Source organism: Salmo salar, chromosome ssa01, assembly GCF_905237065.1.
Source record: "Salmo salar chromosome ssa01, Ssal_v3.1, whole genome shotgun sequence".
In the NCBI taxonomy this organism is placed as follows: Eukaryota; Metazoa; Chordata; class Actinopteri; order Salmoniformes; family Salmonidae; genus Salmo; species Salmo salar.
Window position 1 is genome coordinate 153277796 of NC_059442.1, and position 26559 is coordinate 153304354.

The 26559-nt window shown below is 42.9% G+C and overlaps 1 protein-coding gene across 1 annotated transcript in view; it reads left to right on the top strand.

Annotated features, from left to right (window-relative positions):
* LOC106568667 (laminin subunit gamma-3) overlaps positions 1 to 26559 on the top strand; it is a 203205-nt gene that overhangs the window by 83067 nt on the left and 93579 nt on the right. Inside the window, exons 10-12 of the mRNA XM_014139189.2 lie at positions 2949 to 3147; positions 5896 to 6005; positions 8706 to 8942. Coding sequence (XP_013994664.2) covers positions 2949 to 3147; positions 5896 to 6005; positions 8706 to 8942 — 546 coding nt within the window. The remainder of the gene's footprint in view (positions 1 to 2948; positions 3148 to 5895; positions 6006 to 8705; positions 8943 to 26559) is intronic.

A 26559-nucleotide genomic window follows, 5' to 3' on the forward strand; every position in this document is an offset into this window, starting at 1 on the left:
ATTCTCCTACGTTCCTTTCACATTTCTACAAACTTTAAAGTGTTTCCTTTCAAATGGTGCCAAGAAAATGCATATCCTTGCTTCAGGGCCTGAGCTACAGGCAATTACATATGGGTATGTCATTTTAGGTGAAAATTTAAAAAAATGGGGCCGATCCTTAGAGTTAACTCACCACCACTAGTGAGCTGTGGAGCTTCTCAAATAAACGTCTCTTCACCTCAAACAGCAAGTAAACAATGTCTGTTTTTAGAATCAGTTGAGAATGACAATAGTTCCTCAAAATATTTCAAAAATATTTCCAGGTCTCTCCCTTTGATAACCACTCGGCATGAAAGGGAAAAATGTAATATCTGATTACTTCTTATCCATTGCACAACCAGCCTACAGCTGTGTCTGTCCCAAGGTCACTGGCGTGGGAAACTCTGAGGGCCCAGAATATGTTATACAATGTTTCAAGTTGGCTAGCGCAAGTTTCTGGGTGACCAAGTTGATAGTTGATACAATGTTTCAAGTTCGTTTCAGACATGCCATGCGTATAGCTGATGTGATTTATAGGATATTTATTTTTATCAGGATATTTTCTACCTGCAGGCTGCAATGTTTTTATGTGTTGGATTTATGTAGGCTTTTTTTTTACATAGTTGGCAATGAAAGTTACAGATTAGTAGAAATGGTAAGACAAATTGGCACTTCAAATGGAATAGATTGCCGGCCACTGCTTTAGCCTATTATGGTAACTTCAGGAGCATAACAGCAGAATCTGCCAAGTCCAGCATCAGCAGGAGAAGGAGGGTCGGGAACAGATTGTTTTTCTTCTGGTTACGCTATCTTGATCTCTGGCTCCCTCTTCAGTCATTTGTGTGTCTTAGTTAATTAATCAAACAGCATGCTTAAAGCATAATATCGTTGATTTTATTGAAAGACATATTTTATTTCTATATATGGGAAAATACACATTTTACAATTTGGACCAATCGATTGGTCAAAAAAAGACTACTCTTGGCAACAAAGATTGTTTTGGGTCGGGGAAAGCCCTAGCAGAAATACAGGAAATTAGCTATAGATGCCCCAAAAAAATCTGAGGGAGGAGTCCCAGACCCCCTGCCAGGTTATGTCCCCCCCACTTCTAAAACCAAAGTTGTGCCCCTGAAATATGACACAAACCGCACTAGGTGAATCAACTCTTCAACATCATCCTATAATGCTCTTCAAAATTCCTCCAAATATCCTAAAGCAGTGCAAACCTGTAGTGTGTCACACAGTAAATAACATTAACACTCTAGACAGACTGTAGGATCAGAGGAGGTCAACCATCAGCCCATAAATCCAGTCCATCAGACCATCAGCCCATAAATCCAGTCCATCATACCATCAGCCCATAAACCCAGTCCATCAGAGCATCAGCCCATAAACCCAGTCCCTCAGACCATCAGCCCATAAACCCAGAGAGCAGTCATCCGGCACTGGGCAGTGTGCTTGGGATGATAAAGGCTGGTCCTCCAAATATCAGATGTGACTGTGAGGTGAGCAGACAGGTGTGTGTGTGTGTGTGTGTGTGTGTGTGTGTGTGTGTGTGTGTGTGTGTGTGTGTGTGTGTGTGTGTGTGTGTGTGTGTGTGTGTGTGTGTGTCTGTGTGGTCAGACTGCAGCCTCGGGTACCACGTACCACCCACAGGATCACCTTCTGACATTCCACTGCAGTACTGACAATACCACAAGAGACCAGAATACATGACGCCCACAAATACACTCAAAACACACTACCTCAGCCAGCCACAGACTGACAGTGGAGGTTGCACTGCTGCAGCACAGACCTGGGTTCAAATACAATTTGACTGAGCTTGCCTTTTGCAATAGCACCAATACAACAGTCCCAAAAGTACAAGCCCAGCCCAGCCCAACTGTCACTCCAGGGAGGCTAAGATTTCAAATAGTATTTGAACCCAGGTCTGCTGCAGTATCATTCACACTGTGGCATATTATGCTGTTTCAGATTGCCTTACTGAGAAATGTCTGCCTCGTTTATAACAGTGCACTGCTGTTTTTATTGCTGCAATCAATCTTAAATGATGGATGCTTATCCATCTCCTCTTAGCATACTGATTATTGTTTTATTTTTACATATTTCCACAAACAGCATTTTATTGAGTCTCTCACCTCGCCCACCCATAACTCAAGATGTTGTATATTTCAGGGATAGTTTTTCCAATGTGTTGTTTTATTAGAGTCTATTTGGGCTCCCTGGCTGCTGATCATGTTGTATGCTGTGAGTGTGCTGGTTTGAAAAGTGGTGGTTGTGTGTGCATGTGTTTGTGTGTGTGTGCAGCTCTTTGAAGTGGTGTTAATGTGCTGTAATGAGGGTAATTACAGCCAGACTCCCACTGTGATCTCTGTGGGCTACAAGATCCTCGGCCCTCGCACTTTACCATACATACACACACATACACTCTCTCTCCCTCACACACTCACCCCAACGTGGACCCTCTCTCTTTCACACTTACACACACGCTCGTACAAACACACACTCATACTAAATCAATCCCTTTCTAGTTCACTCAGATGTACACACTTGCAAACATACACAAACACAAAACAATTGAAATCCCACACAGTAATGATAAGAGGTTCTCTCTCTCTCTCTCTCTCTCTCTCTCTCTCTCTCTCTCTCTCTCTCTCCTCCCTCTCGCTCTCTCCCTCCCTCTCGCTCTCTCTCTCTCTTAATTCAATTCAATGGGACTTATTGGCATGTCTCTCTTTCTCTCTCTCTCCCTCTCGCTCTCTCTCTCTCTCTCTCTTAATTCAATTCAATGAGACTTATTGGCATGTCTCTCTTTCTCTCTCTCTCTCTCTCTCTCTCTCTCTCTCTGTCTCTCTTTCTCTCTCTCTCTCTAGGAGGATGTGAGATAGCTAAAAGCATGTCTGTTTGTCTGTCTCCCCTCCCTCCTGTAGAGAGGTTCCTGGGGAACCATCTTCTGAGCTACGGCCAGCTCCTTTCCCTGACCTTCACAGCCGAGGCCCAGTACCTCCTCCCTCACAGTGTCACAGTGCTCCTGGAAGGATCGGGAACCACCCTGTCAGCTGACCTTTCACCCCAACATGGACCTGTCCACCAGCCGGGCCTCGCTCCCCAGCACACCTTCACTCTCAGGTAAAACCTGTGTAAGGTGGCAACATTAGCTGAGGTGTGCATATGTGAGTGTCGTGTATGTGTATAGCATGTGTGCACGTGTGTATGACATACTAAAAGGCTACTACCACTGCTACTATACATGATATTACACATGTCACACATACAGTAGAGTCCTGAACCTCAGGCTGTGTGGATGAACAGTACCATCTTCATGGCAATATGATCCCTATCTGGATTGAGATACTATGGAATCTGCCTTATGGCTTTGTGTCAGACATAGTCGTGTCCTTTACTGTGCACCACTAAAGGTGTCCTTATGCTTCCCATCCAAAACAGTTCGTAACAGTTTGTGCATATATTATGACGATATTTGGTGTCGGTTTCTTTTCTGCTGTTCGTGCAAAACATGTTTTTTCTCGAGCTAAGCCGAAGTTTGGAGCCGAAGTCTACTCACCTTCATCGGTCATGGGTCAACAGTCAGGATTCTTCAATTAAGTGTTTGTTGTCATTCAATAATAGACTACTCTTTTTCATGCAATTTTTTTCCCTTGAGAAATACTGCACCAATCATCTTAGTTAGATGTAAAATTGCGCGACTACGATGTCCTCTGCAAAAAATAAATAATGAATGACAGACTTCTTGAGTTATCTTAGATAAATGTTGACTACTTTTTCAAGCAAAGGCATTTTTAGGGAGTAGGCGAGCACATTCATTCAGTTCACCTAGCCAAGTTCGACTAGGCGCCAGCCAAACCGAAGAATGCGGAAGCCTTAATGCGTTCCCCCTGCCCCCCAGCCCTTGGTGAAGGGGCAGTTTGGTTCCCCCCTTAAAGCAGCGGGGCCTGGGGACTGGAGTGTCATTAAGTGGGCCATCTATGGAGACAGGCTCCACACATGTCATTAGAGAGACAGATATCTGTCCCTACACACTCTCTCTCACACACACACACACACACACACACACACACACACACACACACACACACACACACACACACACACACACACACACACACACACACACACACACACACACACACACACACACACACACACACACACACACAAACAGCATCCCCTCCTGCTGGAGCTCTCTTCCTGGCTCCACACGGTTACGTTGAGATGGATCAACTGGGAAGTGGAGTGGTGTTTCTGTGTGTGTATCCATGCCTGTGTTTGTGTCATTTGACTGCAGACAATAACACAACACACACTTCCCCATCCCCTGGCTATGTACTCTGAGTGACAGATAGCATGCTGTATGTTATGACTGTGAGCCTGCATGTGTTGTGTGAATGTGTTGAATGTATTAGCCAGGATAAGTGGCTCTGTGTTTCCAGCAGACACCAGGATCATTTATAATCACAGGGAGTAGGGGGTGGATAGGGGTGTTCAGAGACTGAGGGGGTGGTTGATGCCCACATGTTAAATAGTGTTGGAGGAGTTAGCCTTTGTTGTTCTCCATTACAGTGTAGACTGTGGGGAGACACAATGGGTGGATACTTCTCGTTCTAAATGTGTAAACAGGATACATGTTTGTGTATTCTGGTTCTCTTCTCTTCATCTTCATCCTCTCTTTTCTCTTCTGTCTACTTTCTCTTCTCCTCATCTCTCTCTCCTCTCCGCCCCTCTATGTCTCTATCTATCTGTGTGTGTGTGTGTGTGTGTGTGTGTGTGTGTGTGTGTGTGTGTGTGTGTGTGTGTGTGTGTGTGTGTGTGTGTGTGTGTGTGTGTGTGTTTGGTTTTACTATCCTTGTTAGGACCAGAAGTCCTCACAGGGATAGTAAAATAAAAAACATTTGGGGTCATTTCGCAGGTCCCCACAAGGTAAAAGGCTATTTTAGGGTTAGGGGTTAGAATTGGGATAAGGTTTACGGTTAGGAGTTAGGGTTAGGTTTAGGGTTAAGGTTAGAGGTTTGAGGTTAAGGTTAGGGTTAAGGTTAGGGATAGGATAAGGGTTAGGATTAGGTTTAGGGAAAATGGGAAAATTGGATTTTGAATGGGAATCCGTTGTTTGGTCCCCACAAAGATAGTAAAACAAACATGTGTGTGTCTGTCTATGTGTGGGCTCCCACCACACACTTTGCAGAGACCTCCAGTGGATTCCTGGTCACCTGATGATGTTCCTCTCATACTAGCATTCCTTAATTACAGGCTCAGTGTCTCTGGCTCTGCCCGGCTCTGATTAGAACCAAAATGGCCACTGCTCCATAGGGAAGACATGGCAGAGAGTTCTCTCACTTTCACATCAACCCCTGCTTATCGCTACACAGCAGCAGAGCAGCAGCTCCATTACGGGGGGCTGTGAGGCTGTGTTTGTAATTGTCTCCCTTTATAACTATGGCAGTCTAGGGGCCGGGGAACGAGGACCTCTGCAGAGAGGGAGAGGTCTGTGTGGTCCATAGACTGGACACACATTTTTTCACATACAGAGGAAGCTTAATATACTGTCAACACTAACTCATAGACACTGAGGACATATAGCTGATATACCTTGCCCAAATATAACACATTCACACACAGGACAGAGTAGGAACTGTATGTCCAACAGACAGCTTCCACATTCCCATTACTAACCCAAACATCCCATGCTACATTTCAGACGGTGGACATAAGATATGACTAATGCATTTATTCATTCCTACAAACATACTACACGTAACAATACTGTACAAACATGTTGCGGGCCTCGGTAATCATAGGGGCCTCAGTAATCGTAGGGGCCTCAGTAATCATGGAGCTGTGTTTGTGTTTGTTTTCCTCCAGACTTCACAAGGAGGAGACGAGGCTGAGGCCTTCTTTGTCTGCCTTCCAGTTCCACCATCTTCTCTTCAACCTCACTGCTATACAGATCAGCAACGCAGGAGGACACAACTGTAAGTGTGTGTGTGTTTACATGCGTGCATGTGTGTAGGAGTGGGTGTGTATAAGTGTGTGTGCATACATGCAAGGGGTACACGTCAAGCTAGCGTGTTGTTCATTATTTGTGCCTCCTGTACCCTATCACTAAGAGTATGTTCTTATTTAACCAAAGTAAAACAAATCCATCAGAAGAGTCATTGAGCTGGATGTGGTTCCTCTCTACCCTGTCAGTTCATTAATGGACAGCAGTCTGCTTCCTACTACTTGCTCTCAACCTGCTGCCCTCTCATTGGCTCCGGCCTCTTCTGGAACATCTCAGAGGAGAATCTGCGTGGTAACACCACTTGGCCTCGTGAACATCAGCTGTCAAGTTATTTCACTGGCAGGGGAAGTTCAGTACCAGAACTCTATCTCACTTAGTAACACTGCCTCAGTCACTCTCATATGGACCACATGCACCCACATACGTACACACACACATACACGCACACACACTCTTTCTAGTTTATACACACAACCACTTTGAGACTATTAAATGCAACAGAGGCACCCACGCACATTTTCATTACCAGTTAAGGCCTACTTTATATCGCTGAGTGTTCAACACACGCTTGCTCTCACTGAAGCATTGAGTTGTGCCAAATTCATCTATACAAGAGCAGCAGGACTTCTGCTCACAGATATTGCCTGTCTGTATTTCCACATCCTCTGCTCTTTAATGGAGTGGACGGGGGTACAGTGATGCTGCTCTCTCTCTCTCTCTCTCTCTCTCTCTCTCTCTCTCTCTCTCTCTCTCTCTCTCTCTCTCTCTCTCTGATAGTGTTTAGGTCAGTGTACTGAGAGGATGTGAGAGGCATTATATTAGATTAGAGCACATAGATGACAGAACAGCTGTTAAAAGTCACCATCTCTCACTTAAGTTAAAGCCACACACACCATCTCTCACATTGAGTCAAAGCCACACACACATTCACATACGCACTATGTGCATGCACACTCACACATTCACACTCATGTACACATAGACGCACACAGTCTCTCTCTCTCTCTACACACACACACACACACACACACACACACACACACACACACACACACACACACACACACACACACACACACACGCACACACACACACACACACAGCCTCTGCGCATCGCGGGGGAAAACACTGCTAATGATTTGTGTTCGGTCTCAAATGTATTCTCAAACAGTGTTAGAAGTGCCTTATCTCCGCAGGCCGCCAAGCAAATGCTAATATGAAAAAGTGCAATTTCGCCTTTTTCTCCCTCCCTGCACCAAAAAACAGATTAAGACATTCATTATTATTTTAATGACAGGATTGTCTGTAGGCGATGGTTGTCACATTGTTGGGTGAGGATCCTGTGTGACAGCTGAGTAGTGTTGAAGATGTAAGGTTAGGGTAGGAGGCTTCCACACAATCAGTAGAGGGAGAGGTGTGCGGGGTGGAGGGAGAGAGAGAGAGGAATGAAGAGAGGGGCAGAAAGAATGGGAGAGAGAGAGAAATGTAGAGAGAATGGAAAAGGGAGCGAGAAAAAGGGAGAGGGGAAGAGTGAGGAGAGAGAGATGGAGAGAAGGAAATGGAGAAAGGGTATAGAGATGGAGAGCGAGAGAGGCATAGAAGGAGAGAGAGAGAGGGGGAGAGTGAGAGAGAGAGAAAGAGAGAGAGAGAGAGAGAGAGGGAAAGGGGAATACCTAGTCAGTTGTACATCTGAATGCATTCAACTTAAATGTGTCTTCCGCATTTAACCCAACCCCTCTGAATCAGAGAGGTGCGGGTGGCTGCCGAGAGACAGGGAGAGGGAGAGGGAGATGGTTTAACTGGCAGCCAGGAGTATGGTAGTCGGAGGGGATGAGTTGGTTGGGGGCTGATTTGAGGTTGGTAAATTAACTGTGTTGGATCGTTGCTTAAGGATCAGGGTGATCACGACTTGTTAGAGCCCCAGGTCTCTCTCTTCCTCATGCTTATTCTGTCTTTTTTAAATGTCTCTTTCCCTCCCTCACTTTCTCTCTCGTTACACATTAATTCATTCATTCACACATTCTATATTTTTGATCTCATGAAAATCACACATCCCTTACTCACCGTGATGCACGCACACACACACACATCCTCACTGGCACTGGTAAAGAGCCTCTGAAAGCCCGGGCACTGGACCTTGAGTGGTGGTGGTAGTATTCTGTACAATGGCTGAGGAGGATTCAACCTGGACTATCCTCATCACTATTCATGGAGGAAGAGAGGAAAGAGGAATCAGTAATCCCAGTGGGTGCAGGCTCCCCCAATACCTCCACTTTTCTTCTCTTCCTTTCCTCCTTTCCTCCTCCTCTCCTCCCTCGCTCCACTGCTCTGATTTATTCATTTGTTTTATCAGAGATTCTCAGAGTGAGGTAGATAGGTGTGTGCCCACATTTACATCACAAGAGCGCAGGTATGCACACACACACACACACACACACACACACACACACACACACACACACACACACACACACACACACACACACACACACACACACACACACACAACTTGCTTAAATTCCTAGATGAATCTTGTTTCTGATGATAAAACTCAGTATTAGTGGACCATTGTCTTCTGGATGTGAGAGTAACCTTTTGAGGACGTGTGAGTATTCATGACCTCTCCAGATTTGGAGATAAAGTATTAATGATCTCCATCCTCTCTCCCCAGACACGTCCCAACTCTCAGGGGTAACCCTGGCTTCCGCTGCCCCCTTCTCCAGTCCTGTTACCCCCTCTACCCCCCCTGCTCCCTGGGTAGAGGTGTGTACATGCCCTCCTGGATTTGGGGGTCAGTTCTGTGAGCTCTGTGCCCCAGGATTCAGCAGAGAGGTCCCTAATGGAGGACCCCTGTCTCCCTGTGTGCCCTGCACCTGCCACCAGCATGGACCCTGCCACCCTGAGACAGGTAGAAGTCTCTCGTGTTTTTCTTTTTTTCTTGTTCTCTCATTTTCTCATTCCCTCTCTATACCTCTATTTCTCTCTTCTCTTAACCTCTTCTTTTTCCTTCTCCCCTCTTCTCTACTCTTTTCTACTCGACTTTCCCTCTCTCTCAATTCAATTCAATTCAATAGACTTTATTGACATGGCAAGTTAAATTACTTACACTGTCAGTATACATATAACAAAAATGGTGGGATCAACAGCAATAAGAATAATAGTAGTGAAAATGGGATTACCATTAACAGCAACTACAACAACAATATTAATGAGGATAATAATAATACCAAGCAATGGTAGTAGACCAGTCTCAACATGAATGAGAAGCTACATGGCATGATATGAAAGCCAAAACAAAACTAAATGGGAAATATTATTGACATTACATAGCACTTTTCACTGGCTGTCCCTCAGGTTGTGGCAGGAGAACACATTTTGTCTTTTCACCCAATAAATATTAGATCTTTGTCTCTATCTCTCCCCTGGAGCAGAGTGAGCACGGCCTGTCCTCTCTGGGCAGCCAGGTTTGCCTGTGACGACCGGTCTCTATGGCCAAACTGTGCTCACTGTGACTGAACCTAGTCAGTGTTTTCCTCAGTTTTCTATCAGTCACAGCGGTCGATAGTCTGCCACCATGAACTGTCTGTTTAGAGCCAAATAGCATTGAAGTTTACTTAGATTTTTTTGTGATGTCTTTCCAATAGGTGATATCTTTTTCTTTTTTCTTTGTGATGATTTGGTTGGGCCAGATTTTCTGAACGCTGTTTTGAGGCTCTATGGGGTCGGTTTGGGTTATTGAACTGAGCCCTTGACTCTTTTCTTGTAGGGATGTGTAATGAAATGTTTTGGAGTCACTTGTTTTTAGATGGTTGTAAAGTTTGATGGCTCTTTTTTCTACTAGAATAAGGAAAGGGTATTGGCCCAATTCTGCTCTACATGCATTATTTTGCTCTGCATGCAGTATTTCGATTGGATGTTTGTCACATTTGGTAAATTCATTATTAGAGAGCGGACTCCATACTTCACTGCCATATAGAGCAACTGGTTCTTTTGCCAGATTCTAATTGGAATTTCGATTTTAATGTTCCTTTTAATGGCATAGAATGCTCTTCTTGCTTTGTCTCTCAGCTCATTCACAGCCATGTGAAAGCTACCTGTGTTGCTGATATTTAGTCCTAGATACGTGTAGTTTTTGGTGTGTTCTAATAGAACTGTGTCGAAATAGAATTTATATTTGTCATCCTGATTTCCGGACCTTTTTTGGAATATCATTATATTCATTTTTTTTAAATTAATGGTCAGAGCCCAGTTCTGACCGAACCTGTGCAGATGATCTAGGTGCTGCTGTAACCCCTCCTTAGTGGGAGACAGTAGAATCAGGTCATCTGCGCACAGCAGACACTTGATTTCAGTGTTGTGTAGGGCGAGAACAGGTGCTGCCAATTCTTCTAATGTTTTTTCAGATTGATTAATGTAGATGTTAAATATTGTTGGACTTATTGGGCAGACCTCTTTCACTACACGTCCCTCAGAGAAGAAGTCTGTTTGCTTGTTGCCAACTTTAACCGCACATTTGTTTTTAGTGTACATTGATTTAATAACATCATATGTTTTATTAGTTCTATTAGTTTATAAAAAAATACATTTGTGCCAAATTGAATTACATGCTTTCTTGAAGTCTACAAAACACAAGTAGATTTTGCCTTTGTTTTGGTTTACTTGTTGTTATTTGGAGTGTGCAGGGTGTAAATGTGGTCTGTTATACGATAATATATTTTTTTAATAATAATAATAAAATGTAAAAAATCCAATCTGGCTTCCGCTTAGGACATTGTGTTCATCAAGGAAATTATGTAGTCTGCAATTTATGATACTGCAGAGAATTTATCCTAAGTTGCTGTTAACGCAAATTCCTCTGTGATTATTTGGGTCAAATTTGTCAACATTTTTATAGACTTGAATTTGGATTTGTGGTCTGTATCTTTGATCATTTCATTTAAAATACCATTAGCACCACAGGCCTTTTTTGGTTGGAGAGTGCATAGTTTTTCCAATAATTATTTTTCTGTAGCTGGGGTTATCCACAGGATTCTGATAGTCTTTGACTGCTGATTCAAGGATTTGTAATTTTTCTTGTATATCATTTTTTTCTGGGCTCTTTTTTATATTGCTGTAGAAGTTTGCAAAGTGATTTCTCCACATACAGTGGGAAGAAACAGTATGTGAACCCTTTAGAATTACCTGGACTTCTGCATAAATTGGTCATAAAATTGCATCTGATCTTCATCTAAGTCACAACAATAGACAAACACAGTCTGCTTAAACTAATAACACACAAACTATTAATTGTTCATGTCTTTATTGAACACACCGTGTAAACATTCCCAGTGCAGGTTGGAAAAAGTATGTGAACCCATGGATTTAATAACAGGTTGACCCTCCTTTGGCAGCAATAACCTCAACCAAATGCTTTCTGTAGTTGCGGATCAGACCTGCACAACAGTCAGGAGGAATTTTTCCTCTTTACAAAACTGTTTCAGTTCCACAATATTCTTGGGATGTCTGGTGTGAACCGCTCTCTTGAGGTCATGCCACAGCATCTCAATCGGGTTGAGGTCAGGACTGACTGGGCCACTCCAGAAGGCGCATTTTCTTCTGTTGAAGCCATTCTGTTGTTGATTTACTTCTGTCTTTTGGGATGTTGTCCTGTTGCATCACCTAACTTCTGTTGAGCTTCAATTGGCGAACAGATAGCCTTACATTCTCCTGCAAAATCTTTTGATAAACTTGGGAATACATTTTTCTGTCGATGATAGCAAGCTGTCCAGGCCCTGAGGCAGCAAAGAAGCCCCAAACCATTATGCTCCCTCCACCATACTTTATAGTTGGGATGAGGTTTCGATGCTGGTGTGCTGTGCCTTTTTTTCTCCACACATAGTGTTGTGTGTTCCTTCCAAACAACTCAACTGTAGTTTCATCTGTCCACAGAATATTTTGCCAGTAGCACTGTGGAACATCCAGGTGTTATTTTACGAACTTCAGACTTTTTTTTGGACAGCAGTGTCTTCTTCCACGGTGTCCTCCCATGAACACCATTCTTGTTTAGTGTTTTACGTACTGTAGCACGGTGTCCTCCCATGAACACCATTCTTGTTTAGTGTTTTACGTACTGTAGACTCGTCAACAGAGATGTTAGCATCTTCCAGAAGTCTTTAGCTGATTCTTCTTAACCTCATTGAGCATTCTGCGCTGTGCTCTTGCAGTCATCTTTGCAGGACGACCACTCCTAGGGAGAGTAGCAACAGTGCTGAACTTTCTCCATTAATAGACAATTTGTCTTACCGTGGACTGACTTTTAGAGATAGTTCTGTAACCCTTTCCAGCTTTATGCAGGGCAACCGTTCTTAATCTGAGATCTCTTTTGTTCGAGGCATGGTTCACATCAGGCAATGCTTCTTGTGAATAGCAAACTCTTTTGTGAGTGTTTTTTATGGGGCAGGGCAGCTCTAACCAAAATCTCCAAACTCGACTCATTGATTCGACTCCAGGTTAGTTGACTCCTGACTCCAATTAGCATTTGGAGAAGTCATTAGCCTAGGGGTTCTCATACTTTTTCCAACCTACACTGTGAATGTTTAAATTATGTATTCAATATAGACAAGAAAAATACAATCATTTGTGTGTTATCAGTTTAAGCACACTGTGTTTGTTTATTGTTGTGACTTACATGAAGATCAGATCAAACAATGTAAAATGTATGCAGAAATCCAGGAAATTCCAAAAGGGTCAGATACTTTTTCTTGCCACTGTATCCCCATTTTGCATAGCCAATTCCTCATGATGAGGTTTGTTTAATTTATTCAAATTCTCCCAGAAGTGGTTTGATTGTATGGATTCCTCAATTACTTCCAGCTGACTTCTAATGTGCTGTTCCTTTTTTGTTCTTATGGTGAGTTTGTATTGCTTCAGTGTTTCCCCATATTGAAGGCATATATTTTTGTTGTCTGGGTCTCTGTATTTTTGAATAGATACACAGTTGAAGTCGGAAGTTTACATACACCTTAGCCAAATACATTTAAACTCAGTTTTTCACAATTCCTGACATTTAATCTGAGTAATATTCCCTGTTTTAGGTCAGATAGGATCACCACTTTATTTTAAGAATGTGAAATGTCAGAATAATAGTAGAGAGAATGATTTATTGCAGCTTTTATTTCTTTCATCACATTCCCAGTGGGTCGGAAGTTTATATACACTCAATTAGTATTTGGTAGCATTGCCTTTAAATTGTTTAACTTGGGTCAAATGTATAGGGTAGCCTTCCACAAGCTTCCCACAATAAGTTGGGTGAATTTTGTCCCATTCCTCCTGACAGAGCTGGTTGTAACTGAGTAAGGATTGTAGGCCTCCTTGCTCGCATAAGCTTTTTCAGATCTGACCACAAAGTTTCTATAGGATTGAGGTCAGGGTTTTGTGATGGCCACTCCAATACCTTGACGTTGTTGTCCTTAAGCCATTTTGCCACAATTTTGGAAGTATGCTTGGGGTCATTGTCCATTTGGAAGACCCATTTGTGACCAAGCTTTAACTTCCTGTCTGATGTCTTGAGATGTTGCTTTAATATATCCACATAATTCTTCTTCCTCATGATGCCATCTATTTTGTGAAGTGCAGCAGTCCCTCCTGCAGCAAAGCATCCCCACAACATGATGCTGCCACCCCCATGCGTCACTGTTGGGATGGTGTTCTTCGGCTTGCAAGCCTCCCCCTTTTTCCTCCAAACACAACAATGGTCATTATGGCCAAACAGTTCTATTTTTGTTTCATCAGACCAGAGGACATTTCTCCAAAAAGTATGATCTTTGTCCCCATGTGCTGTTGCAAACCGTAGTCTGGCTTTTTTTTAATGGAGGTTTTGGAGCAGTGGCTTCTTCCTTGCTGAGCTGCCTTTCAGGTTATGTCGATATAGTACTCGTTTTACTGTGGATATAGATACTTTTGTACCTGTTTCCTCCAGCATCTTCACAAGGTCCTTTGCTGTTGTTCTGGGATTGATTTGCACTTTTCGCACACCAAGGTATGTTCATCTCTAGGAGACAGAACACCTCTCCTTCCTGAGCGGTGTGACAGCTGCGTGGTCCATTGGTGTTTATACTTGCTTACTATTGTTGGTACAGATGAACGTGGTACCTTCAGGCGTTTGGAAATTGCTCCCAAAGATGAACCAGACTTGTGGAGGTCTACACTTATTTTTCTGAGGTTTTGGCTGATTTCTTTTGATTTTCCCATGATGTCAAGCAAAGAGGCACTGAGTTTGAGGCCTTGAAATACATCCACAGGTACACCTCCAATTGACTCAAATGAGTAGTAGCCTATCAGATGCTTCTAAAGCCATGACATCATTTTCGGGAATTTTCCAAGCTGTGTAAAGTGTGTGATACAGTGAATTATAAGTGAAATAATCTGTCTGTAAACAATTGTTGGAAAAATGACTTGTGTCATGCACAAAGTAGATGTCCTAACCGACTTGCCAAAACTATAATTTGTTAACAAGAAATTTGTGGAATGGTTGAAAAATGAATTTTAATGACTCCAACCTAAGTGTATGTAAACTTCCGACTTCATCTGTATTTTTCAATTACTTTCTTCGATTTTTGCAATCATTATCAAACCATTTTTCATTATCTATTGTTTTTGCTTTGCTCGTATGTTTCTTTAGATTAGCCAACGAGGCTAATTTGTCAAATATAAAGTTTATGTTCCAAACGGCCAAGTTTACACCTTCATTGCTGTAGGAGAATGTTAATGCTAAAAAGCTGTCCAGGAGAGATTGTATTTTTTGGCTACTAATTGCTTTGTGGTAGATGTCTGTACTGTTTGCATTCCATCTATAGGCCTGTTAAGTATCATGTAATTTATTGGGCCTTGATGCTTCCTGGTTGGGTTCAGCTCTTCTCAGATCCACTATGATTTTACTGTGATCTGAGAGAGGTGTTAGTGGGCTGACTGTGAAGGCTCTGAGAGACTCTGGGTTGAGGTCGGTGATGAAGTACTCTACAGTACTGCTGCCAAGGGATGAGCTGTAGGTGTACCAACCAAAAGAGTCCCCTCTTAGCCTACAATTGACTATGTACAGACCCAGTGTACGACAGAGCCTCAGGAGCTGTACTCCATTTTTGTTTTTCACTTTGTCATAGTTGTTTCTGGGGGTGTATGTGGGGAGGGAAAGGTTGTTGCTTCCCGGTAGGTGTTTGTCCCCATGACTGTTAATAGTGTCTAGTTCTTTCCCACATACCAGTACATTGCCTAGGGCCTGAAAGTGACTTATCTCCCCCTCTAGAATGGAGACACTCTCTTCATTGAAGTAGGGTGACTGAGGGGGGAATATATGTGACACAGAGGAAGACGTTTTTATCTGATAAGATAGCCTCCTTGTTGATTTTTAACCTGATAAAGAATTCTCCTGTTTTGGTCAATTCTATTGAATTAGTTAGTTCAGATTCATACCATATTAGCATTCCCACCGAGTCTCTGCCCTGTGTGATTCCTTTTAATTTGGTTGATGTTATGATTATCTATGTCACTCCCTGATCTGTTCCACCTGTCCTTGTGCTTGTCTCCACCCCCCTCCAAGTGTTGCCCATCTTCCCCATTGTCCCCTGTGTATTTATACCTGTGTTCTCTGTTTGTCTGTTGCCAGTTTGTTTTGTTTCGTAGAACCTACCAACGTTTTGTTTTCCCTGCTCCCGCCTGTTCCTTGCTGTTGTTGTCTAGTTTCCCGGTTCTGACCGTTCTGCCTGCCCTGAGCCTGCCTGTCATCCTGTACCTTTGCCCCACTTCTCTGGATTACTGACCTCTGCCTGACCTGACCCTGAGCCAGCCTGCTGTTCTAGTGCCTTACACCTCTCTGGATTATTGACCCCTGCCTGCCTTGACCTGTCATTTGCCTGCCCCTGTTTAAAGAATAAACTTTCGTTTCTTCAACACTGTCTGCACCTGGGTCATACCTTAAAGCAGGATAATCTCCCTATAACCTAATGGACAGCCAATGGAAACATCACCTCTGCACCATGTGTCCTGTAGCAGTACAATATCAACATCAATTTCCTTCAGGAAATCTTGGTTGCTGGTCTTTAGCCCAAAAGCAGAGGACTTCAATCCTTGTAAATTCCAACATGCAACTTCAAAATACCTTCAAAATGAGATAAACACTCACAATCCAACAAGAACTATTAAAATAGGATTTTTTAATTAACGTACCTCTTATTATGCAAATGTGATTTGTTTATCATTTAAGATAGCATTTGTGTCATGCCACTTGGATGTAGTGTGAGGATGGTGGAGCTCTTGTGCTCATCTTACCATATAGTAGACTCAACATTTGTTTAATATCACTAATTTTGTTGGTGGAGGATGGGCCAGTTGCTCCTCTCACAGCCTGTGTGTAGCTCAGGGGGGTGGGGGGTGGAGATTGCTCCACTGTTCCTGGGTAGAGCGGTCGGGCTGCGGTTTAAAGTGACGTCCTTGAGAGTCTTGGCAAGGTTGGGGACTGTCTCCCTGTACAGGTGAACATGGTCATAGAGACAGTCCAGATCGAGGGTGGGATGGTGGGCCAGGTCTACATTAGGTAGCACGGCACAGTCCCGGGAGAGACTGACGTTTATTCTTTGGATTGTGGCAGGGTGGAAGTCCTTCCTCCGTAAAAGGGTTGACACCACGATCCTTGAGTTGGGGAAGATTGCGGGGGCCTTCTCAATCATTCCTCGGAGTGAAGTTGCCACCCTCTCATACTGAGCACGCAGGCCGTTGCTTCTGGTGTGTATGATTATGTGGCTTGGCGACCCAAGCTGGGCCTTATGAAGCTCCATGGCACTCTGCATTGTTGGGCACCACACCTTTCTCGTTTTGTGTCTAGGGAAAAGTTTATTCTCCTGAACAAACATCCCATTTGAGTCCATCAACAGGACGATGTCAGCCAGTGTTTCTTCTGGACTAGAGGAGGTAGAGTGGAGGCTGGTGGGTGTTGGAGCTGGGATGTGGCTGGTCTGTGCCGGTGCCACTGTCAGTGGGAGGCTGCTCTGTGGGCTGGGGCAGGCGTACAGTAGGCAGGGCTGGGTAGGCCTGGCTGGTTGAGTCGGGCTCCTCTGCTGTGTGAGGACAGGTCATAAAGTGATGATCTATGATGACCTGTCCTCTGATCATTTTCTCACCTGCAGCTCCTCTCTTAGTGTGGTCAGCTCATTATTACTGCTCTGCCTGTCTTTTTGGAGCTCTCTCACTTCCTTTGTTAGATCAGCCAGCTCTCTATTGAGTCCGTCTCGCTCTTGCTGAACCTCTTTCAGCTGTGTTGCAAGGCTGCTGTCCTGCTCTGTCCGCACCTTGGTTAGGAGCTCCTCTAAGATGTGGATGTCTGGTTGCTGTTTGCTCACACTCTCCCTGAGCAGAACCACCTCCCCCTCCAGTCTGGTGAACTCATCCCTCATGGCAGCCATGGTGGTGAGGAGGACCACCTCCCCCTCCAGCCATGATGGTGAAGAGGGCCTGAGTCTGCTCTGCACTGAGTGGGTCGCTCTCCACCTGGGCCGTGTCCTCCACTATGGTGGGAAGAGAGGTGCTGGATGTGCCTTTTTGGTTGGGGATAGTGGGGGTAAGGCTGGTGCTGGTGGAGTTTGTCTTGTGGGAGGGCATGCCACTGGTTGGTGTCCTCTCTCTCTGCTCTCTCCTTAATGGTCGTAAGTCTGTTTCAAACAACCTAATGTTACCTTGCACGATGACAGTCCCAGTCTTGTAGAGGTTGATTGTTATCATGGTGCTGTCAGAGTCGTCTGTGTCTTTGACTTTCAGCTTCCAGCCATTACAGATTCCCTCTTTCTTTATGGATGGGTAGGGAGAGCAGACTTCTGAGCACCATGCATTTGGCTGGTCAGTGAGAAAGATAAGATTACTCTCATCACTGTTTTTGTAGAGGTCTGCAAAAAGGGTTTCTGGCCTCCCTTTTAGTAGTTTTTGTTTAAAGGCCTTCCTCGTTGTGTCATTTTTGGCCTCTGGAGGGTAGAGAATGTATTCAGCGCTGAGAGGGAGTGGGGACATGGTGCCTGTGGACTCTGCTACTACTGCTGCTGCTCTGTTCTGATGCACCGTTGCCATGGCAACCCGTTTTGTTTGTCTGCTGCTGTTGCTAGCTAGTTCTAAATTTAGCTAAGAAAAAACTGCAAAAAGTGAAAAATCTTAACACAAACAAATGGAAGATATGTTTAAAGTTAGAGTCTGTGCTCCTTTTTGGTTTTCTCACTCAGTTTGGTAGTTTGATGTAGTTGTATTAACTCTCTAGGTTTGTTCTAGCTACATTTTTCTGCCTATCTTGTTAGCCTGCTGGCTAGGTTTTTGTTATGTAGCTAGCTAGTGAGAGTCAAAACTTATTTATTTCATGCGCAAAGTTCCTTTTTTTATATTGTGATTTAATATAGTTGTTGTTCATCACTTCTTGTCTTGAATTATTTTTAGATTCGAGTGTTTATCTCATTCTAAAAACAAAAAATCAGGAGCTAACGTTGAACATGCCTGTAGCTTTTTCTCTCTCTCTCTCTGTCTCTCTCTCTTTCCTTCTCTCTTCATCTCGTATCTCTTTATTACTCTCTTAGATGACTCTTACAGCCAATGACAGCAAAACATAGATTTCCGCCCTCATTCCATATTTCTATCTTTATTCTCCTATCACTCTCTGATTTCTCTCCAGCCAGAGACAAGAACGATGACCCTTTACCCTTTTCTCTATCTCCCTCCATCTCGTTCTACCTCCATTTACTGACAGAACTTTCTGTCCTTATTTCACTCTTTGGCTTTCTGTTTCTCTCTCTCTCTCTTCTAACAAGAGACAGGTAAAGGGTCACCTTACATCCTCCCATCTCTCTTTCTCTCAGACTTTTTCCAACTCTCCTAGACACAATGAGTACCCACCCTGCCCTCTATCTGTTTATCTCCATCTCTTTTTCATTTCCTTCTCCTTCTTTCCCTGCCCCTGTATTCATCTCAGACTCAGACAGAGATATGACCTAGTTAGGAGTTGCCTGGAGCCTCAAGTGTCTGTCTGTCTGTCTGTCTGTCTGTCTGTCTGTCTGTCTGTCTGTCTGTCTGTCTGTCTGTCTGTCTGTCTGTCTGTCTGTCTGTCTGTCTGTCTGTCTGTCTGTCTGTCTGTCTGTCTGTCTGTCTGTCTGTTTTTTATTTGTCTTTATCTGTCTTTCGTTTTTTATTTAGTTAATTCATTGTCACAAAACAGAGCAGAACAGGAGTTTCACAATATAATAATATCACAAACATGATTTGCTGCCTTTACACCCTGAGTGAGTATACAGTTGAAGTCGGGAAGTTTACATACATCTTAGCCAAATACATTTAAACTCAGTTTTACACAATTCCATTTAATCCTAGTAAAAATTCCCTCTCTTAGGTCAGTTAGGATCACCACTTTATTTTAAGAATGTGAAATGTCAGAATAATAGTAGAGAGAATGATTTATTGCAGCTTGAATTTCTTTCATCACATTCCCAGTGGGTCAGAAGTTTACATACACTCAATTAGTATTTGGTAGCTTTGCCTTTAATATGGGCAGGTGGGACGGTAGCGTCCCAACTGGCCAACATCCGGTGAAATTGCAGAGCGCGAAATTCAAACTACAGAATTATAAATATTTAACTTTCATAAAATCACAAGTGTAATACATCAAAATAAAGCTTAACTTCTTGGTAATCCAGCCGCTGTGTCAGATTTCAAAATGGCTTTACGGCAAAAGCACACCATGTGATTATCTGAGGACAGCACCCTGCATACAAAACCACAAAAAAACATATTTCAACCAGACATGTGCGACACGAAAGTCAGAAATAGCGATATAATAAATGCCTTACCTATGATGATCTTTTTCTGTTGGCACTCCAAAAGGTCCCAGTTACATCACAAATGGTCCTTTCGCTCGATAATGTCCTTCTTTAAATCCATAAAAACTCAGTTTAGCTGACTTGTTTCAGTCAATCATCCACCCAGTTTCCCTCCATCAAAATGCATACAAAATTAATCCCAAACGTTACTAATAAACTTTTCCAAACAAGTTAAACAAAGTTTATAATCAAACCTTAGGTACCCTGATACGTAAATAAATGATCTAATTTAAGACGGAGAATCGTTATTGTCTTTACCGGAGAAAAATACCAAAGAACGCGTTCTCAATCACGCGCTTGGAAACACTACAGCCAAAATGGGAGCCACCTAGAAAAACTACAATTTCTGGCTCCTTTTTCCAAAAACCAGCCTGAAACTCTTTCTAAAGACTGTTGACATCTAGCGGAAGCCCTAGGAACTGCAATCTGGGAGGACTTCACCTTATAATAAAAGTGACAGCCATTGAAAATAGTGGAAGGCTGATTTTTTTTTTGGGGGGGGGGGGGGGGATGGTTTGTCCTCGGGGTTTCGCCTGCCATATCAGTTATGTTATACTCACAGACATTATTTTAACAGTTTTAGAAACGTTGTAGTGTTTTCTATCCAAATCTACCAATTATATGCATATCCTAGCTTCTGGGTCTGAGTAACAGGCAGTTTACTTTGGGCACGCTTTTCATCCAGACGTGAAAATACTGCCCCCTACCCAAGAGAGGTTAAATTGTTTAACTTGGGTCAAATGTTTCAGGTAGCCAAAAAGTTCAATCTTTGTTCCCATGTGCAGTTGCAAACCATAGTCTGGCTTTTTTTATGGCGGTTTTGGAGCAGAGGTTTCTTCCTTGCTGAGTGGCCTTTCAGGTTATGTCGATATAGGACTTGTTTTACAGTGGATATAGATACTTTTGTACCCGTTTCCTTCAGCATCTTCACAAGGTCCTTTACTGTTGTTCTGGGATTGATTTGCACTTTTCGCACCAAAGTACATTCATCTCTAGGAGACAGAACGCGTCTCCTTCCTGAGCGGTATGACGGCTGCATGGTCCCATGGTGTTTATACTTGCGTACTATTGTGTGTACAGATGAACGTGGTACCTTCAGGCATTTGGAAATTGCTCCCAAGGATGAACCAGACTTGTGGAGGTCTACAATTGTTTTACAAGGTCTTGGCTGATTTCTTTTGATTTTCCCATGATTTTCCCATGATATCAAGCAAAGAGGCTGAGTTTGAAGGTAGGTCTTGAAATACATCCACAGGTACACCACCAATTGACTCAAATAATGTCAATTAGCCTATAAGAAGCTTCTAAAGCAATGACATAATTTTCTGGAATTTTCCAAGCTGTTTAAAGGCACAGTCAACTTAGTGTATGCAAACTTCTGACCCACTGGAATTGTGATACAGTGAATTATAAGTGAAATTAATCTGTCTGTAAACAATTGTTGGAAAAATTACTTGTGTCATGCACAAAGTATATGTCCTAACCGACTTGCCAAAACTATAGTTTGTTAACAAGAAATATGTGAAGTTGTTGAAAACGAGTTTTAATGACTCCAACCTAAGTCTATGTACATTTCCGACTTCAACTGTATGTGCAGAGAGAGAAACATAAGTAAGAAACAGCGAGTAGGAGTCAAGGAGAGAAGGGAGGGAAAGAACAAAGGATAAGAAAAGAAACACAGTGCAAATGGGTTTGTGCGTGTGAGAGAGAAGAGCAAAAAGAGAGATGGAGACAGGTTGTATACACATCTGTACATGTTCAGAGTTAAGGGGAGGAGATGTATTTTATTTATTTATGAACCTTTTTAACTTCAAAACAGATTGGGTTTCCACTCAGAAGGTTGAGTGGAGCGAGCGTCGTTTAGCATATCTTAATGCCTCCGCAGGTTTGTAAATATAATTACACCCAGTCACGTCCCAAGGGGACACCTAGTGAAGTTTTTATTAATATGCATACATGTGTTCTCTCAAACATATTTGCAAATCATATTTCTCTATAATTTCTGGCTGCGAACTCCAGCCAAACACACAAACGGTATGGGTTGTGAACAGACCTGAGTTCAAATACTATTTCAAAAATGTTTTGTGTTTGCTTTAGCCTGCCTGGAGTGCCAGATGGGCAGTTTGTGACTATTATATTTGATCTATTTTTCCAGGAAAGCTCAATCAATCATAGCGAAAGTATTTTGGTGAAGCAGTAGAGAGGGCACAAGAAAGAGAGAGAGTGAAAGAGTGAAAGAGAGAGACATAAAGGGACACATGTCCCTAGAGTGGACGGTACAAGTCCCAGACGGCGGGAGAAAGACAGCCATACTGCAGCAACAATGTCCTTAAGCACTTCATCTGAATTGCCTCTGTGTAAAGTGACATCTGGGGATACAAGCACAAACTGTTAGCCATTCAAGTCACAAAGAAGTATGAAATGGTAGTCATTCAAGTCACAAAGAAGTACGAAATGGTAGTCATTCAAGTCACAAAGAAGTACGAAATGGTAGTCATTCAAGTCACAAAGAAGTACCAACTTTAGAGGTGTCATAGCCATTTACAATTAACGAAACCTAAAGCTAGGTAAGAGTCTGTGTCGGTTCAGGTCAAGGAGAACTTTCAAGGTAGGTTGAGGAGTAGACACGGTGGACACACCCTTCACCTCTTGCCTCCAGTGGGGGCGTGGCCACCAGCTGTGTTGTCCTATCAAAGTCTTGATTGTTCATAATTACTTAACAACCTGTGTCATCATCCAGGGTTTAGTTTAGCCCACAGCATAGACAGACAAGAATGGAGTTCACACAGTGGATGCACACACAGAAGGCTGTGGCCAATGCTGCTTCATAATCATGATTTATGAACAGTACCACAATTATGTCGCTTCTATTTGCTGCAGCACAACACAACAGATTGGAAATGTTAATATTTGTGGTGGAACGAGGCAATTGCGTTTTCGGTCGGCGGAGTGCTAGTGCCGCTGGGCTAATAAAGTCAAACATATGTCCTTCAGATACGCATATACACAGCATACTCCCTTGTCTCGCTGTGTGTGTTTGTGTGCGTGTGTGGTTGTGTGTGGGCCTGTGTGCGTGCAAGTGAGTGTCTGCCTGCGTGCTTTCCTGTGTGTGTCTGTGTTCATGCGCAGCGCATATATATGAGTGTGTTTGTGTTTGTTCCTCCATCTTAATTGGAAGCATGCCATCCATAACATTGGGCAGAGGGCGTAATTCATAAGACCTCAAGGGAGGGTGAGAGTATACTGCACCATGTCTGCCTGGTAAGAAAAGAGAGTGTTCTCTTATTCAGGGGTTTATAAACCTCTCCTTGGGGACCCCCAGTCATTCCATGTATTTGAACTAATCCAGAGCTAGTATACCTGATTCCACATCAATGAATGGTGAATCAGGTGAGCTACTGTAGGTCAGGGCTACAGCATAATTGTGAAACGTCTGTGGGTCCCCGAGGAGAGGTTGGAACACATTCATCAGAGTAACAAATGAACCACGCCGCCATACTCTCTGCACCCACTATGCTCCCTGTCCTACCGCTATCTCCCTGAGAGGTACTCTATTCCCGGTATAGTGCATTACTTTTGATCAGAGCCCTTTGGTTCAGTCTTTGTGTTCCTCCCACGCTGTTTACCAGAGATGTTTCTGCTGTGATCTCTGCTCAGAGAGGTCAGAGTCAGGTTTATAATGTTTTGTTAATTTGGAGAACCAGGCTGTTTAGGCTGGGGAAATGTGTTGATATTGGGGAACCAGGCTGTTTAGACTGGGGAATGTGTAATTGGGGAACCAGGCTGTTTAGACTAGGGAAATGTGTTGATATTGGGGAACTAGGCTGTTTAGACTAGGGAAATGTGTTATGTGTTTAGTGTGTTTCTCTCTGTTGGTAATGTAGCATATTTTTCATGTTGGCTGCATATTGAATTGCTGCTGCTTGTGTTTGCTTTTCTGCCTCAGAACTAATTCTGTCAGGGGACAGGCTCAGACCTTTTCAAATCAGAGATATATGACAGGCGCGACTAGAAAAGTGTCAGAGCAAGAGAGCCATCGAGAGAGACAGAGAAAGAAATTAAGTGTGGTTCTGTGTGTGTGTGTGTGTGTGTGTGTGTGTGTGTGTGTGTGTGTGTGTGTGTGTGTGTGTGTGTGTGTGTGTGTGTGTGTGTGTGTGTGTGTGTGTGTGTGTGTGTGTGTGTGTGTGTGTGTGTGTGTGTAAAGGTTTTTTTTTTGGAGCAGGAGAAAGAGAAGGGTAAAGAAAGAAAGAGAGAGAAGGGTAAAGAGAGATAAGGGTAAAGAGAGATAAGGGTAAAGAGAGAGAGAGAGAGAGAAGGGTAAAGAGGGAGAGAGAGAGAGAGAGAGCGAGAGAGAAGGGTAAAGAGAGAGAAAGAGAGAGAGAAACAGGGACAGAGAGAGAGAGAGAGAGAGAGAGAGAGAGAGAGAAAGAGAAAGAAAGAGTTAGAGAGAGAGATGGAGAGAGAAAGAAAGAGAGAGAGTTGGAGGGAGAGAGAGAGAGACAGGGACAGAGAGAGAAAGAGAGAGAGAGAAAGAGGAACAGAGAGAGAAACAGGGACAGAGAGAGAACTTGGATTTTTCCACAAGGAAATATACAGGATATTACCCTCCACAACATAAACGTCAGTCTAAATCAAAACTTCTACAACCAACATACTGATTTTGGACAAGGACTATACAGTAAATGCTCTGGCAAACCAACAACCAACAAAAGAAGCACAACACAAGCCTGAAAATACCATCCAATTTGGAACTTAGTGAGTAATGTTCAGTCAGAAGTTACTGAACATTACTCAATCGTCCGCTGGACGATTGAGCTAACGTAGGCTAATGTGATTAGCATGAAGTTGTGAGTGACAAAAAAATCCCAGGACATAGACATCTGATATGGGCAGAAAGCTGAAATTCTTGTTAATCTAACTGCACTGTCCAATTTACAGTAGCTATTACAGTGAAAGAATACCATGATATTGTTTGAGGAGTGCACAATTATGAACTTAAATGTATTAATAAACCAATTAGGCACATTTGGGCAGTCTTGATACAACATTTTGAACAGATAAAACTTTGCACATACACTGCTACCATCTATCAATCAATCAAATCAAATGTATTTTTATATAGCCCTTCGTACATCAGCTGATATCTCAAAGTCAAATAATAATAATCATAGTAGTTGTCGAGGGTGCAACAAGCACGTCCGGTGAACAGGTCAGGGTTCCATAGCCGCAGGCAGAACAGTTGAAACTGGAGCAGCAGCACGGCCAGGTGGACTGGGGACAGCTAGGAGTCATCATACCAGGTAGTCCTGAGGCATGGTCTTAGGGCTCAGGTCCTCCGAGAGAAAGACAGAAAGAGAGAAAGAGAGAATTAGAGAGAGCATATTTAAATTCACACAGGACACCGGATAAGACAAGAGAAATACTCCAGATGTAACAGACTGACCCTAGCCCCCCGACACATAACCTGTTGGGGCTAGGGGGCAGTATTTGCACGGCTGGATAAAAAAAATGTACCCGATTTAATCTGGTTACTAATCCTACCCAGTAACTAGAATATGCATATACTTATTATATATGGATAGAAAACACTCTAAAGTTTCTAAAACTGTTTGAATGGTGTCTGTGAGTATAACAGAACTCATTTGGCAGGCAAAACCCTGAGACATTTTCTGACAGGAAGTGGATACCTGATGTGTTGTATTACCTTTAAACCTATGCCATTGAAAAACACAGGGGCTGAGGAATATTTTGGCACTTCCTATTGCTTCCACTAGATGTCACCAGCCTTTACAAAGTGTTTTGAGTCTTCTGGAGGGAGATCTGACCGAACAAGAGCCATGGAACGATGATGGCCCATTAGACACCTGGCGCGCGAGTTCATGTTGGGTACCCTCGTTCCAATACGTTATAAAAGAGTATGCATTCGTCCACCTTGAATATTATTCATGTTCTGGTTAAAAAAGGCCCTAATGATTTATGCTATACAACATTTGACATGTTTGAACGAACGTAAATATATTTTTTCCCCTCGTTCATGAAGTGAAGTCCGGCGGGCTTAGATCATGTGCTAACAAGACGGAGATTTTTGGACATAAATGATGAGCTTTTTTGAACAAAACTACATTCGTTATGGACCTGTGATACCTGGAAGTGACATCTGATGAAGAGAATCAAAGGTAATGGATTATTTACATAGTATTTTCGATTTTAGATCTCCCCAACATGACGACTAGTCTGTATCGCAACGCGTATTTTTCTGGGCGCAGTGCTCAGATTATTGCAAAGTGTGATTTCCCAGTAAGGTTATTTTTAAATCTGGCAAGTTGATTGCGTTCAAGAGATGTAAATCTATAATTCTTTAAATGACAATATAATATTTTACCAATGTTTTCTAATTTTAATTATTTAATTTGTGATGCTGACTTGACTGCCGGTTATTGGAGGGAAACGATTTCCTCAACATCAATGCCATAGTAAAACGCTGTTTTTGGATATAAATATGAACTTGATAGAACTAAAAATGCATGCATTGTCTAACATAATGTCCTAGGAGTGTCATCTGATGGAGATTGTAAAAGGTTAGTGCATCATTTTAGCTGGTTTTATGGTTTTGGTGACCCTGTCTTTGAATTGCAAAACATTACACACAAC